The following is a 15,465-nucleotide window of genomic DNA, read 5'->3' as shown; positions in this document are numbered from 1 at the left end:
ATAAATACAAAAGGTATGTGGTGCCACTGGACAACAGTATTCTTCATCCATGAGCTATTGCACGCATTCCAAAAACCAAAAATTCAGTGTGTTTCATGTTACTTCAAACAGCATAAGAACAGCACCATGATCAAAAAATAAATAAAAAGCTGAATAAAAATATTTATTCAGGGACAACATTGTGGTACAATCTGATGTTATCAACTGCATCTAATTGTGATTTTTTTTTTTTTTAATGAATCTGTCAGATGGGATTATTTAGATTTTTTTGTCACTTGGTTCTTGGGCCCAAAACAGGGCAAATGACTGACAGTTGACTGACAGGACGGCATCAATAAAATGTCATTGCTGCTCATATTTTCATTGAATTTGCCCTCGGATATTGTGTGCTTCAGGCACTATTGACATTCTTATTTCGTTGTCCGATTGCCTTGTGTACTGTGTAATGTATGGATTTTTTTAGATTTTAAATTGCCATTATAACAATGAGTATTGGAGACACCCTTCATCTTCTGACAAGATGGAACTTGTTTCTATTTAGCGCATTAACTTGAAACTTGATGAATTGCATCCATTAGGATCGCGAAAGTACCTGATCCACTAGTTTTAAAATGGCAAAAAACTAAAGAAAATGTCCGATTCTGGCGCGTTGTGGTGATGAATTGCCGCCCTCTGCTGGACAAATGACGCAAGACAAACTGTTTACGGTATCTAGGCAACCACGCACTTGGCACGTTGTCGCACTTGTTTAGCCGTGTGGGATCATTATATTAAACCCCTTTTTTTTTTTTAAATAACTCTTTATTTTGAAACCATGTCAGCGCCATTGGTCAAAGGAAATGCCAAAGACCCCGTGGATTTGGTGCATCAAAACGCGATCCACGTCGAGACGATCCTGAAAGAGCAAAGAAGCCAGAAGCTGAACACGACGTTCAGCATCAATCCATATAAAAAGCGTGAGATTTCAGGCTTCGTGGCGACATGCGGGCGTGACATTTTGCGTAGTTGTGTCGCGCTGGCTGACGTGTGCGTTGTGTACTTGTCTCCCCAGTTCATTTCTTGACCGATAAGCCGATGACGAAGAACGTGAACGAGCAGATGGAGGAGGACCGTAAGTACGTCGACGTCTTCTGCATGTATACGTTTTACTTTTAATCAGGTCATTCAGATCATTTGGGTCAAAGGACATGGAATGATTTGGAATGTTCTTTTAAACAGCCCAGGCATCAGAAGAATCTGGAAGAATGTCTAAAAAGCATATTTGAAAAACATGCATGCAAATGACAGCTTTGTTAATGACCTTCCTGTCTTAACCACTTCATTTTGCACTGGGCAGTGATGGGCAGGACCTCAATTTTGTTGTACTGTTGTACCAAGTATGATTGTGCAATGACAATAAAGTCTTAAACCTCTTACACAGCTGAGTTTTTGAAGGCCATTCACAAAGCTTGTCTGAAACCGAAGGAGAAATACACCCATCCACAGACAGAGAGTCAAGAGATTGGCTGGATCTCCACCCCTCTGGTAATATTGCTGGCTGTATGACCATTTACCAGACGTCTACTCTCATAAAGAAATGTGTATATGAACATCCAGGATATTGGTGTATTAATGTTGAATTTGTCTTTAGACTTCCACAGATCGGAGTGACAGACGACTCAATTTTCCTCGGCAGAACTCAGAAATCACCAAGTACATGGATGCTGCATGGCGTTTAAAGGAACAGACCCAGAACCTCAGCTAAAGCATATGGGCCCTATAATAAAATATCACATACAGTTCATTGTTCTGTTGTGGATTTCCCATGTAACTTGGTCAACAGATGAAAAAAACGAGTAAATTCATATCAGAATTACATAATTGTATATGTGTGTGTGTGTGTGTGTGTGTGTGTGTGTGTGTGTGAATATATATATATATATATATATATATATGCTTAATCGAATAAAGTAAAAGGTTGTCTGTGTGTGTGTATATATATATAACCTTTTACTTTATTTGATTTCAGCATGCCACCTTTTTTTTAATCATTAGACCTGGTTTAAAACATTTCTATATTTTTAAAATGTCATGTCGTGTGATATGATGCATCACCAAAAGCTGAATGGCAAATATGAGGCAAACGAATTCAATAACCATGACTGCTAGCATCTACTGTGCCATGTGAAAACTGGATCATGCCTCTTATGTTTATTATAATTTCACTGTTTTAAAGACCAGCAGTATCAATCCCCTTTCCCAACCTTCCACACACATAAAAAATATTAATAAGTAAGTAAGCATAAGAATCGACATGTCAGTGAATGTGATAGACCAAGCATCATTGGTCTAACTGTATGTCTGCTGTCAAAACTGTTTTGGTTTCTTATAAACCTGTAACTTACCTCTCTACACTACCCCTGGAACCTTATTTTCAACAGTTACTAATAACAGGAACAGCCACCCTAGAGCAACAGAGGGTTAAATGGATCATCTGAGGTCATAAATGAAGGTGGTGAACTCGGTCATGCACATGTGTGTGTTTGTAATTGCCATCATTTTTGTCAATGCGTAGCCCAGAACTACGGCTTCTACAGACAGAAACACAACAGACACCTAGTGCTCTGAATGACAATAGACCGTCTTGTTCCCTGTTTTAAAAGAATGGTGCAGCCAGTATCAGCTTCATAAAACTGTCTTTTTGATGGAGTTGAATAGCTTGTTGCTATTTGGTAAAAATGTTTATTAACTTTTTGTTCATAAAATAGTTTCCAACCATTAATTTTCAAAACTGTCCTATCTGTCAGTTCTATCTATCTCATCAAATGAAAATGAACTATTGCTTTTCACATTTTCAAGAGCAAATTATATAGCAACAAAAGAAGGACAAACTGAAATATGCATGGTATGATGTTACAGCAATTAAAATACATTTTCTTTTTAGTAGTTTAATGTAAACAGAAAATAGTGGAATTGTGGCTCTACAATCTATGTATACAAAATCTACACAACTAACATAGATAAATCAGAGTAAAACATTTTTTATTCATGCTCATGTATAATATGCTTGTTGGGACAATAACTGGATCACATTCTCGTTTTTCATTAGCCTGCCGTTGCCACTTGAGGCACCCTTGCTCCACCATTCAGTTGTCCATCTCCATGACGCTTGCTTTTCCACATACTTACTTCTTTGTAACATTTGCTGGGAGTCCTCGGCCTCTGTGCACCTCGACTTTCTCAGGTGCTTCCACTTTCCTGCAGACAAAGGATCAGTCCCCAGGGAACAAAGCACTAGTCTCTTGATTAGTTCCCTTCTGCATTTGACTTCCTCCCTCAGAGGTAGATTCTGGCTCAGGGCTCACATGAACTCACAAGAACAAACGTTCTCATGATAGTTGTTCAAATAAGCTTTTTTGCAGACTTGCCTGCTGAAACTGTGTGTGGAACTGTATGCCATTCCCATTTTTTGTTCAAATGTATTTTAATTCAATTGTTTATATGTAAAACATATACTCCTGTATAATGCTAGGGACGCACCTCCAAGGTTGTGAGTTTAAATTATTGCTCAGACCTTACTTAAGTAATTGAAAGTAGCATTGACCATGTAGAATAATTGCACATAATCTAGTTTTAACGCCTGGTAAGACCACTGCACAGTATTGCACATCATTGACTGTTGAAAATCATAGCACATAATGCACACCGTGATAGTTTTAATAAATAAAGAATAAGAAAGAAAGAAGAAGCTGCAGGTTATTGCACGGTTTATTTTGTGGGTGCGTGACTTAGGGAGGAGTTGTAGAGGCTAATGGTGGTGGGGATGAAGGGTTTGTCATCCACCACAGAACCAGCTTTCCTGATCAGGTTCTTCTTGTCTGCCATTTTCATGCTACCACCCCAGCATACCACAGTATAGATGATGACACTGGCCACAGAGTTCTTAGACCAGTCTAACGGAAAGGGGAGTGACAGGAGATTGTGATGATGTCCACCATCTGCTGAATCAGATCACGCCAGTTCACAAAATGTCCACAGCTCCCATATAGTACAACTACTAAACTACAACTGTTATTATACTATTTAAATGTTATGAATTATGTTGAGCTATGTGTTACCTGTTATTCATGTTGATTGTGCTGGTTCATGTTAAGTATGATTGTATCCTTGCTGTGTCTTGTCCCCTGCCCATCATTGTGTTTTTTTCTGTGTCATGTATGCTAACGTGAAGGCCTGCATGCCCTTTTTTTGTTACTGATTACTAGTATGCTTGTTAGTTGTGCAATTGCATCTTTTGCTTCCTGCCCTGCAAAAAACCTGACATATATAGTGAAAGTGAAGATGCTTTAGTGTTAAAAAAAAACATTGCAAACAAAAGAGTGAATCTTTATTCTGTCTGTCTCTTTTTGCCAGGACCTTGGAACTATATATTAAATGCCATGGGAATACCTGCGGCACTGCCCGGCTCCCCTCTGGCCTCTTTGTTCTGGCGTGCTACTCAGAGACGGCTCACATTCGCATTCACATTGACTCTACAACAGCGGTTGAGAGTATACTTCAGCAGAAGTACTAGCAGGATGAACATGCAGCTATCCTACTTGCAGTTATAATCACCAACGCTAATCACACACCGGATGAAAACTGATACATTCATTTTTAAATCGAGATTTTGTAATGCTCACGAGATACTGTCATGGCCAACGCGCCTCCAGCCCACCAGAGGGCGCCGGACCAGCCTGGGAGACACCTGCCTGGAAGAGGAAATGGAAGCGGGCGGCGGCGAGTATAAAAGTGAGGTAACCTCGAGGAGACACGCCCGCTCTTTGAATGAGATTACTCACCAGAGACGCTAGCTCCCTCACCCACGCCCAAGATACCGACCAATATGTCCTGAAGCCCGCTATCTTCCGGTTCTCCTCTGCCCCGGTACTTCCCACAGATCCCGAACTCACTTCTTCCTCCCAGTCCTCATTCCCCGTAAGTCTCTCCCTCACCGACCAAACGCGTCCAGTGTCCTCTCTTGGTACGACAGCTTGTCCCCCCGCCCATAGTATGTCTGCAAGTGTGTCACCAGATTCCAATTGTAACAGATACATTAAACTTAGATCTAATTAACAATTAGTTTGGAGAACACCTACAGAATCTCAAAAAAAACCCCACAATTCCTCCTGAAATATCAAAGCGTACCAGCTTCCTTCAGAAACTTCTCTAGGTCATATTGAGAATACATTTAGCTTCATTACAGACTTGGGTCTGAAGAGGACATATGTAAAGAACGATTTTTTACTGAGTATTTCTCATCAGGAGTGCTCCATTACGTGGACGACAACCGGCTTTTGTCTGCACTCAGAAGTAAAAGGGATTGTTTCCGTCATTGTGATACACAGCAAGCACAGCACAGCACTTAACCCATCACCTTGTGAGCAGTAGGCAGCCATGAAAGACGCCCAGGGAGAAGTGTGTGGGGATGGTACCTTGCTCAAGGATACCTCGGTGGCACCATGACAGTTCATGATTTGCCAGGACACCACTTGCATGAGAGGAACACATTTAGGGTTAAGTTTCTTGCTCAGGTAGTAAGTGGGGTTTGAACCTGTGACTTTGTGGTCTTCTGGTTCATAGGCAAGTATGTTGGAGGTGGTATGTATGCAAGAGGGTGGTAGTAGCCTAGGGGTAACACACTCGCCTATGAACCGGAAGACCCAGGTTCAAATCCCACTTATTACAGCAAGACACTTAACCCTGAGTGTCTCCAGGGGGACTGTCCCTGTAACTACTGATTGTAAGTTGCTCTGGATAAGGGCATCTGATACATGCTGTAAATGTAATGTTACAGCATGTATCACCACCCAGCCCACTAGCCAGTAATTTACTACCACAGATACATTATATTCAGTATTTCTATATTTGCATTTAGACAAGACCAACTTAAAAAGAAAACATTTTCCATCAGACACCATATACTGCATATACTGGTAGAAACACATGAAATGTCTGATCATATCAGTGTGGACCATAGTAGAAAAAGTTTTCACTGCATTGTGCTCATCCATCTTATTCACTTGAGACTGACAGTTTAAACAATCTACACAAGGCCACCAGTCCTTCGCCTTGTCATTCTGACATCCTATGAAAATCTATCTTGCCCAGGTCTCTTGGGCCCCGCCTAAGTAACATTGTGAAATCTGTGGTAAACACAGAGTCATTGTCACATGTTAAATATCGAGCGTTTGTACAGAGGATGCAACTGCATGCTGCAGCAGTAAACAGTGCAGTAAGTGAGTCTCTCGGCATAAGCGTTTTCAGTATTTAATCCATTTCCTCAAATGCATACATCACACCGACAGGCTGATGGGTATTTTTCATGGACCAACTCAATGTCACCTGGACTTGGAATCTCCACCGGGAATCCTTGCATATACACCAAGATAGGATGTTTTGAGAATCCAGTCCTTGCTGCATCAGTCTTCCAGAGGTTTATTCCATTTCTTTCAGCTTTTAGCTTTCTGTTCTTCAGAAGAATTTGTGTGAAGGGATTATACACTTTAATGATCACAGCGTTCGCTGAATTACTAACAGCTAAACATTTTGCAGTCTGTAATATAAAAGTTCCTTTTATGTCTGTTATGAAAATGAGTTCCCTCAAGTTTACTATGGTTTTCATTAAATTAATTGCCGTGAAAGTGCAAAGATAATTTGCTGCAGATCACTGTGTCTTCAAATGCCTGTAACATTTTATGTCCAGGACTCAAAGGGTGGCTGCTTATATATCAGAGAGATCATTTGTCAAGATAATGAAATGCCTAATAAAGTGGTTCATTACCACCACTGACCTGGAGGAAAAAGTGCTGAACAGATATAATAACATTCTCAACACGGCTATTCTGGGAGGGTTTCGTACCAAAGGAAGCCTTGTTAAAAAAAAAAAACACTGTATTTATAAATATTTTATATGTGCAATAATTGATAGCATTCAAATTTTCATACCTTTCTAGAAACGTGTTTTCTTGATTTGATTGCAGGTATTTACTTCCAACAATCTCCCTTGGATGGATGAGATTTGATGCTGACCAGCAACCTTGAGAATCCCGTGGAGAGGCTTCAAAGATAGTGAGGCCCGACTGTGTGCAGGGAAACACAACTTACCACAGGCTAACTGTCTCTGGAACTTTTTGTTAACAGTGGAGATCACTTTTTCACTAATAATGTAGATGATGGCATTAATCTAATTTCAGAAGTGAACCTGATAGCATGATGACAGATTAACCAAACACCAAACCTTATTTGTAAACCCTAGGTTATGAACAAATGCAGACCATAAGATCATGTGCAAGATGAAGGAGAGACGCTTTGGGATTTAGACGTGTCTCACGGGGCAACAAGCCTTTTGCGTTGTTGCTGCAGTGAGCTAAAGACACTGGCTGAAAGGTCAAAGGCAAGCTTGAACAGGCACCTAAGGCTCCCCCCGTCCCTCTCATGTCAGAGCACAGGGTGTACGAGGAACTCCAGATGAAGTCCCAGAAGACAGAGGTGGAGTGTAATGGAAAACTGCGTGTCCAAGGCACAGAAGCAGTTCAGGGTCTAATATACAAACAAGACAGTGAAGAAGCTACTGAAGCAGAGCAGAACTCGAGTTTCAGGAAAGCTCGAGGGCAGCTGTAGGGCAGAAAGCATATCAGCAAAATCAACCAGTCATTATAAATCTAATCTAAAGAAAAATAAAAATAAAATCTGATGATTTCTGATGAAAACTAAGTTACCCTTGACAAGGGGGTGAATTTCACCAGCAAAAGTGATGTTCTTTTGTCATTGTGATACACAGCAATGCTCTGCATGTAACCCATAACCCTGAGTGAGCAGTGGGTAAACATGAAAGGTGCTCGAGGGCCAGCGTGTGAGAACCAGGGACCTCAGTGGCTGGTTTTCAGTTACGAGACCGCTTACTTAGCAGCTAGGCCACCACTGCCCTCACAAGAAATCAAGAAAAAAAAAAAAACTACCAAGCTGGCACGTTATTTGTGGATCTGCCTGTCGGATATTAGAGATTAAAAGTATAACATTGACTTCATGTGACAGGAACATGCATACTTATGCACTGTTATGATTTAGAGCTCTGATTCAGATTAACAACCCAATATTTAATACGCATATAACACACACATATATATATATATATATACATAATATATTATAAATACAGTGTTGTTAATATACTGCACATACACTATGCTTGTGTAATGCCTGATTATCATATTGCTCAAAACCTCAAACGTTAAAGACCCTCTGCCATCATTTATTACTTGGTACTTGATTCCAAATACTTGAAGTGCAACCTGCAAAGCTCTCGGAGTTTAGCTTGGTGTGGGTGGTTGCAAAGGAGTGTGGGAGTGCGTATAGAGAGTTGTGAGAGTGTCTCTAAGAGAACGTGAGAGTGTGTTTGTGTGAGTGCTCCTTTCACACCAAACTCCTCCCCTGCCGTGACACTGATTGGAAGCGAGAAGACAAATGAATCAGAGCGAGTGTGGTGTTCCGCTGAGGCCAACCGTGGAATCTTAAAGGAAATGCGACGTCAAGTTCCATCAATCTGTGCTGGGGATGAGCAGCAGGAGTGGTGCAGTGATGAAAGCTCGATATAATCACCATATTATCCTACCTTAAACAGAAATTAATCATATTAGTTACCACAAGTGATAAAACAGCTCAATATGTCATTGAGATTCGCCCTCTTTATTTAAATATTCAGATTACCAGCTGGAAGCCATCCCTCACTGATGTTTTGCCCCCTTCAATCTCCAAAACATCTCAGGATAGTGGAGGTCTCCCTGATGTTCCCTGCAGCGGGATATTGATAGTCATGTGGTCTGTTGCTTCCCCAACTCTTATCATTTCTTCTCATCCAGAGCCAGCAATTTCCCTTCTCTGCTTCTTCTAAGAGATCCTTTTCAACCTTCTTAGCCTTGGCTGATGTCCAATGTCCTTCAGGAAGCAATTGGTTGAGAAGGGTTGCCCAATGTTGCTCTCCAGCCTTTCTCTTGGCATTTCGCCCATAGGTCAGCATACCATGACTTCTTCCTCTCCTACACCTCTTGGATGCCCTGCTCCAAAGGCATGGACAGTTCATGCTTCTCCACTGAAAGCCGCAATGTCAGGTCTCAGTGTAGTGATGATGATGCTAGTAGGAAAGCGTAGCTGCTCGCTGACGTCTGCTGTCATTGACTAGTCTTTACCTGGGGTCAAGATCATTGTCCTGTGTTGTTGTAGGCAGCTTCGTATGGCATGTCCCATTTGTAGAAATTGGACAATCCATCTCTGCACAGACGCTGACTTCATTTTATTAATCCCATGTGTTATATATATAGACACACACACACACACACACACACACACACATCATCCACAAACCAGCGAAGGACTGGTAGCAATTGGCCTGCACTATTACACTCCTCTGGCCGTTGACCTCGCTCTAATCAGGATAACCTCAAAGGCAGCCATGATGAGGACGTGTGACATGGAACATCCCATTGCTATCCCCCTGCCCTATAAGTGACTCCTTGCACAAGATGGGTACTCCATTCAAACGTGTGGAAGTTATGTGAGACACCTCCAAAACAAATGAGATGGTAATCATTAGTTGATTTGTTTATTATATGATCAGGCTTCACCTTATTAAATAATTTAGACCTAACAAAATCATCCTTCAGTAGTATTGCATGACTCCTTTAAACACCTCTCAGCCAGCAGCTCCCCCCACCAAGGTGGTAGATTATAATTATGACCAATCACAGCACCATACGGCCCACTCCCTGTGAGCGTGTGCATCCATCTGTCCACAGCCACGCACCAAGCTGCTCAAGCAGTGATGTGTAAACCCTTAAAACATAGAACAGGCGATTTTCTCTGAAACCGTACACAGTAACCTAATGTGCATTTAATCTGACATCTTTTATATTTAGAAATGTTTAATGTTTAAATGTGTACTGAATAATATGACTGCACAGTAATGAAACCCATCGATCCTTTAGCAGCATTTTATAGGTCCTGAATGGCTGAAAAAGGACGTCATCTATTCATCCAAGGCTGATACTGACGTACAATCAACCAGGTAGTACATCCCTACATTATGAAATTTAGGTTTAAAAACATATATTTTTTCTCTAATCAGAGATCACTCTCTTTAGACTTTTTTTTCAGAATTGTGCAGTGGTTTTTACCAAGTATTCAATTGACATTATCTAATTCCTGTTTATAAGCAGCACTGGAAAAGAAAGTGGAGCAGCACTGAGATGCCCAGACAGTCTTCTTGTTACCATTCATAACACTCTGATTTCCTCTTCATCTCTTCATCTGTTGTTCCTGTTTTGTCAAAAAGGCTGGGATGAGCTCCAGCTTTTCAACAAAGCAAGTTTGTGGTGTCAGAAACAGTCTGTTGTTGCCTGTGATTTACACCTAACTGTTAACCCTGTTTGGTGAAATACAAAGCCGCACTGATCTTATTTCTCCTACAGTTAACTTAGGTCTGTGCCAAACCTAAAATATCAACAGCACTCCATGGACTCCATTTGCTGCAGTATTCATGATTTGCAGCTCTAATATTGCTGTGTTCATTTAGAAAAGTTGTCGGCTATATTCTCACTCAAGTGCAGCACCCTCCAGTTCTGAAGTGCCCCACTGCAAAGCGCTGAGGAAAAAAAAAGTCATTGCTTCACACAGTATTGCCTCGCCACAAATAATCTATACAAACCCCTTTCATCTCATTTTCACCTTTTCCATAGTGCTGGGACAGCCTTCCTCAGGGTTATTAATGACCTTCTCCTGTCTGCTGAATGCTGGCGCACCCAGGATTCATCTTCACCTCAAGTGTATTAGGTACAGTCTGCAATGATATACCTCTCACTGGCTTCTTATCTAGATGCTGGGTAACTACTCACACTCTACGCCTGTTTGTCATTCATTAACACAATGCTCTGAAAGAAGTCACTTAAGGTGTCCCTCAGGGTTCTGTCCTTGGCCTCCCCTTTTTCATTTGTATCTGCCCTCTCATGGAGCTCATTCATCACAATCTAAATGTGTTTTGTAATACTGACAACAAAGAGATCCATCTCCAAACATTATGCACATCAGCCTAATCTAACATCTGTGTTCGTGACAGTGACACCAATGAAACTGAAGTTTGGTTAATGTCATGATCCGGACCGGCAGGGGTTGTCTCCGGATCCGGGATCCGGACCGGAGTTTCATGTTCGTCTCGTGTAATGTTCCCTGATCGTGTTCACCTGGTCTCTATTTATATAATTGTATAAAACTATCCTGTTCGTGTCTGTTCACCATTGGGTCACTGTGCGTGTTAATGTTCCCTTGTCTGTATTAAACCCCTGTCCTGTGATCGTGCGAATGCGTCCTCCTTCACCGCCATGTCCAGCCCAGCCGTGACAGTTAATTAAATCCCAGAACCCCTGTCAAACTGTTGTTAACCCTGCTTTTATTTCTGAACTCATTTTCAATACCCTTGTTAGTTCCCTTGTCAAGACTACTTTTTTTTTACACCCATGCAATATTGTACATCTATATCTAATGTTCATTCCGAAAAAAAGTGATGAAACTATGATCCCATTTAGTCATAACTTGCCGACATGACAATTAATTACATTATATATGATATGTAACAAAGGCGTGCTAGTGTCTAAAGGACTCTTGTCATCTTATCTGGCTATGAAAGGAATTACATGTCTCATAACTAGAATAAAAAGGAAACCTCACTTAATAACCCGTTCAGTGTTTGAATATGTCATAGATGTTCTCCTTCAGGAAGATTAATTCATGGACATCATGGCTTCAGCAGCCTAATTAGACATAAACATCACACCATCATAACACATAGATTGATTGATGCCTTTATTGTCACTATACAAGTACAGTGAGATAATGTATGGAATAAACTGGCAGATGTACATTTTTCTAACAAAGATAAATAAAATATAAGAAACTTAAATTAAAATCAAATTTTATATCAAATGTAAAAAAAAAAAGCTCACTACAAACAGACAAGTCAATGGTTATTGATATGGAACGTGTATAGCTTTGCTATTCCTGATTGTTCTCATCAGTGTCTGCTTGTATAAAGCTGCCCTGTTCCTTTCTGTTCGCTGTCGGGTCGTTGATTGGTGATGTTTCCTCCGTTGCGTGCTTGTTGTAATGAATTCCCTGTCTTGTGACATTGTGCATATGCGTCCTCCATTCTCGCCATGTCCAGCCATCGTGACAATGTGGAAGGAATACCTTTAAAGTGCATTTTAAACTGGAATATACAAAATTTGGCAATTGAATTCAGGGATTTTCCTTTTAACTTGCTGCCCACGTTTTTTTCTCTGGTCAGACAGTGAGGTGGATCCCCTGGTATTCTTTATCCAACCCTGGCAGAGTACCAGAGCTGTCTGAGAAACCTCCTCCAATTCCTGCTGAATGTATTACTGCTTTCAGGGTTTCCAGATGTAGACCCTCTGACTGCCTTTACTTATTGAGAAACCAATTACAGAATCTTAGTTGGCTCTTGACTGAAGTCTTTCCTTTTTCAGGGCATGAGTATGAAAGTAAAAAGTGAAAGTGAAGTGATTTTGAACATGACGAAATGAGTCCTCTGCATTTAACCTTTAGTGAGCACCGGGCAGCCATGAAAGGCGCCCGGGGAGCAGCTTGTGGGAATGGTTTGCTCAGTGGCACCTTGGCAGTTTGGGATTTGACCCGCCAGGCCAATCCCTGCCCTATCACAAAGGTATAACAACAGACTAGCCATCTTTTCTTATGTGGATCAGCCAATGCTGTCCTGAACATGTTTTCATCTTGACTCTCCAACGAAGAGCTGATTTTGTAAGATTAGCTCAGTTCAGCAGTTCTGGAGAGTGAGTTGGAACTGCTGTCCTGAACTCAATATGTCCTTCTGAAGCTTCAACATGTGAATGCTACGATTGCCTGGGCTGATGTCAGCAATTACGTTGACACCCATGTGGAAGCTTGCCTCCGTCCTATTCACTCTTTACATCCCAGCAGCAGTGTCCAAAAGCTTGTTATCCTATATATATATGATGTAACCAGCCTATAACAGATGGGTGCTTGTATATGTGTATGTGTGTAAATATATATATATATATATGTGTGTGTGTGTGTTTGTGTCTAGAAGTGCGACGCACACTCTTAATGGAAAAGAATTGCATTGTAAGTAACTACTTACAACGTGTCATGTCACATTAAAACCCTTAATCTGAATACAAATGCAGAGAGCAGCTGTACTAGAGGACAGGGAAGGTGGATCAATAGTCTGTGCTCTGCTATATAGGAGAAAGACGAGGTGCTGGAAACCTTCCACAACCGTTACAGTAAACAGGACCTTGAAGTTCAAATTCAACACCTCCCTGAAAACAGCAGGTGAGGTGTGTGAACAAAAGAGATTGAACGTTGAAGGGGGGTGGGGGGGGTGCAGTGAATTATAACTTATTACGTTACCGAACAACACAACCATTTATTATTCATTTAGTTTCCCGGATAATCCCAGCTTCCTTGGAGACAGAACAAGGAGATCTGTGTGTGCTTGTCATAACGATCAGAAGATGATCATCTAGGAGCCTGACAATTTCTTCACCTCAGGTGCAGGATATGCAGAGCTTGGTGAGGAGGATTCAAAACACACCTCCATGAATGCAGAATTTTATGTAGGAGTATGTGAGCCTATGTGATGAGGTAGGGGTGAAGGATGATAAGAATTTTGATGGCCGGATATTTTTGTCAGCTTATTGGTACCGGCAGCAGGCAGCAGACGTTTTGATTTAAAAAAAAAAAAAAAAAGAGCATAAAATGTTATAATATTAATAAGGACTGTAAAGTGCGGGAAGAGTATTTATAGAATTATAATTTCATGCAGTTTTACTGCCACTGTTGTTTTGTTTTTCAGAACCGCCACAAATATAGTTTTCAACATCAGGCACAGCATTATATTTCAGCAATCTAACAACCCCTCGCTACGTCATCTGTGTCTGTGACGGCAACACCAATAAAACGCTGGTTAATTAGTTCCCAGGAACCCTGTCGAACTGTCGGCCGGCCTGTTTTTATTTTTTAATTTGTAGACCTGCACAAGGCTGGGAGGGGCTACAGAGCAATAGTTTAACAACAACTGGTGGCATAATTATTAGAAAATGGAAGAGGGTGGTAGTAGCCTAGTGTGTAACACACTTGCCTATGAACCAGAAGACCCAGGTTCAAATCCCACTTACTACCATTGTGTCCCTGAGCAAGACACCTAACCCTGAGTGTCTCCAGGGGGGGAGACTGTCCCTGTAACTACTGACTGTAAGTCGCTCTGGATAAGGGCGTCTGATAAATGCTGTAAATATAAATGTAAATGTAAAGAGAGTCAAGATCACAGTCAATCTCCCTCGGACGGAGGCTCCATGCAAGATCTTGCCTTGTGGAGTGTCAATGATCATAAGAACTGTGAGGGATCAGCCCAGAACTACATGGAAGGACATGGTCAATGAGAACTGGGATCCAAGCTTCAAAGGTTACTATTAGTAACACACTACTTTAAACGCACCCTTTTTTTAGTTGAGGTGCATCTATGATGGAAATCACAGATCTCTCCATTCTTTGTAAGTGGACAAATACTTATTTTATATAAATACAGTACAGGCCAAAAGTTTGGACACACCTTCTCATTCAATGTGTTTTCTTTATTTTCATGACCATTTACGTTGGTAGATTCTCACTGAAGGCATCAAAACTATGAATGAACACATGTGGAGTTATGTACTTAACAAAAAAAATGGAGACCTGGCCTCCACAGTCACCGGACCTGAACCCAATCCAGATGGTTTGGGGTGAGCTGGACCGTAGAGTGAAGGCAAAGGGGCCAACAAGTGCTAAACACCTCTGGGAACTCCTTCAAGACTGTTGGAAAACCATTTCAGGTGACGACCTTTTGAAGCTCATCGAGAGAATGCCAAGAGTGTTCAAAGCAGTAATCAGAGCAAAGAAACTAGAATATAAAACATTTCAGTTATTTCACCCTTTTTTTGTTACGTACATAACTCCACATGTATGTGTGTGTGTGTGTGTATAATTTTTTTAAGTATAAATATGTATATCACCAAATGTAAATATACTTATTAAATATTACATGATGAGATAAATAATCTAAATATGAATGATAAATATGCTTTTCTTGTGGCTAATGGGCCTTGCAATGTTGGTGTGCCATGCAAGAAAATGTGACCCTGATTGAGGAGATTAATGACCGGCATGGTGAGCTCAAGCTGTCTCACTCTTGGGTCTCCAGCTGGGTCTGGGAGTGAGGGGCAAAAAATACGTGAGCCACAAGGGCAATAATAAATTATTTTATCCATTTCGTTAATATTGTAACTAGAAATGTTTGTCTTGTCAGCAGAATTATGATCTCACTGTATTATACCTGACTACACTGTGCACAGAAGCCTTTTC

General features: G+C 41.0%; 1 protein-coding gene across 1 annotated transcript; it reads left to right on the top strand.

The window, feature by feature from the left end:
- The first annotated feature begins 740 nt into the window (after positions 1-740).
- cfap144 (cilia and flagella associated protein 144) lies at positions 741-1,855 on the top strand. Its single transcript, XM_029001616.1, has 4 exons — positions 741-956; positions 1,052-1,111; positions 1,421-1,524; positions 1,631-1,855. The coding sequence occupies exons 1-4, from the start codon at positions 815-817 to the stop codon at positions 1,742-1,744; spliced, it is 420 nt and encodes a 139-aa protein (XP_028857449.1). The 5' UTR covers positions 741-814; the 3' UTR covers positions 1,745-1,855.
- Positions 1,856-15,465: the final 13,610 nt, after the last annotated feature.

The sequence above is a fragment of the Denticeps clupeoides genome, chromosome 13 (assembly GCF_900700375.1).
Source record: "Denticeps clupeoides chromosome 13, fDenClu1.1, whole genome shotgun sequence".
In the NCBI taxonomy this organism is placed as follows: domain Eukaryota; kingdom Metazoa; phylum Chordata; class Actinopteri; order Clupeiformes; family Denticipitidae; genus Denticeps; species Denticeps clupeoides.
This window is presented reverse-complemented; position numbering and strand designations above follow the sequence as displayed.

Bases quoted from the DNA above. Each gene is read 5' to 3' on its own strand.
- cfap144 (XM_029001616.1), top strand. From the start codon at position 815: ATGTCAGCGCCATTGGTCAAAGGAAATGCCAAAGACCCCGTGGATTTG. The intron at 957-1,051 runs GTGAGATTTCAG...TTGTCTCCCCAG, and splicing joins CATCAATCCATATAAAAAGC to TTCATTTCTTGACCGATAAG. The intron at 1,525-1,630 runs GTAATATTGCTG...ATTTGTCTTTAG, and splicing joins GCTGGATCTCCACCCCTCTG to ACTTCCACAGATCGGAGTGA.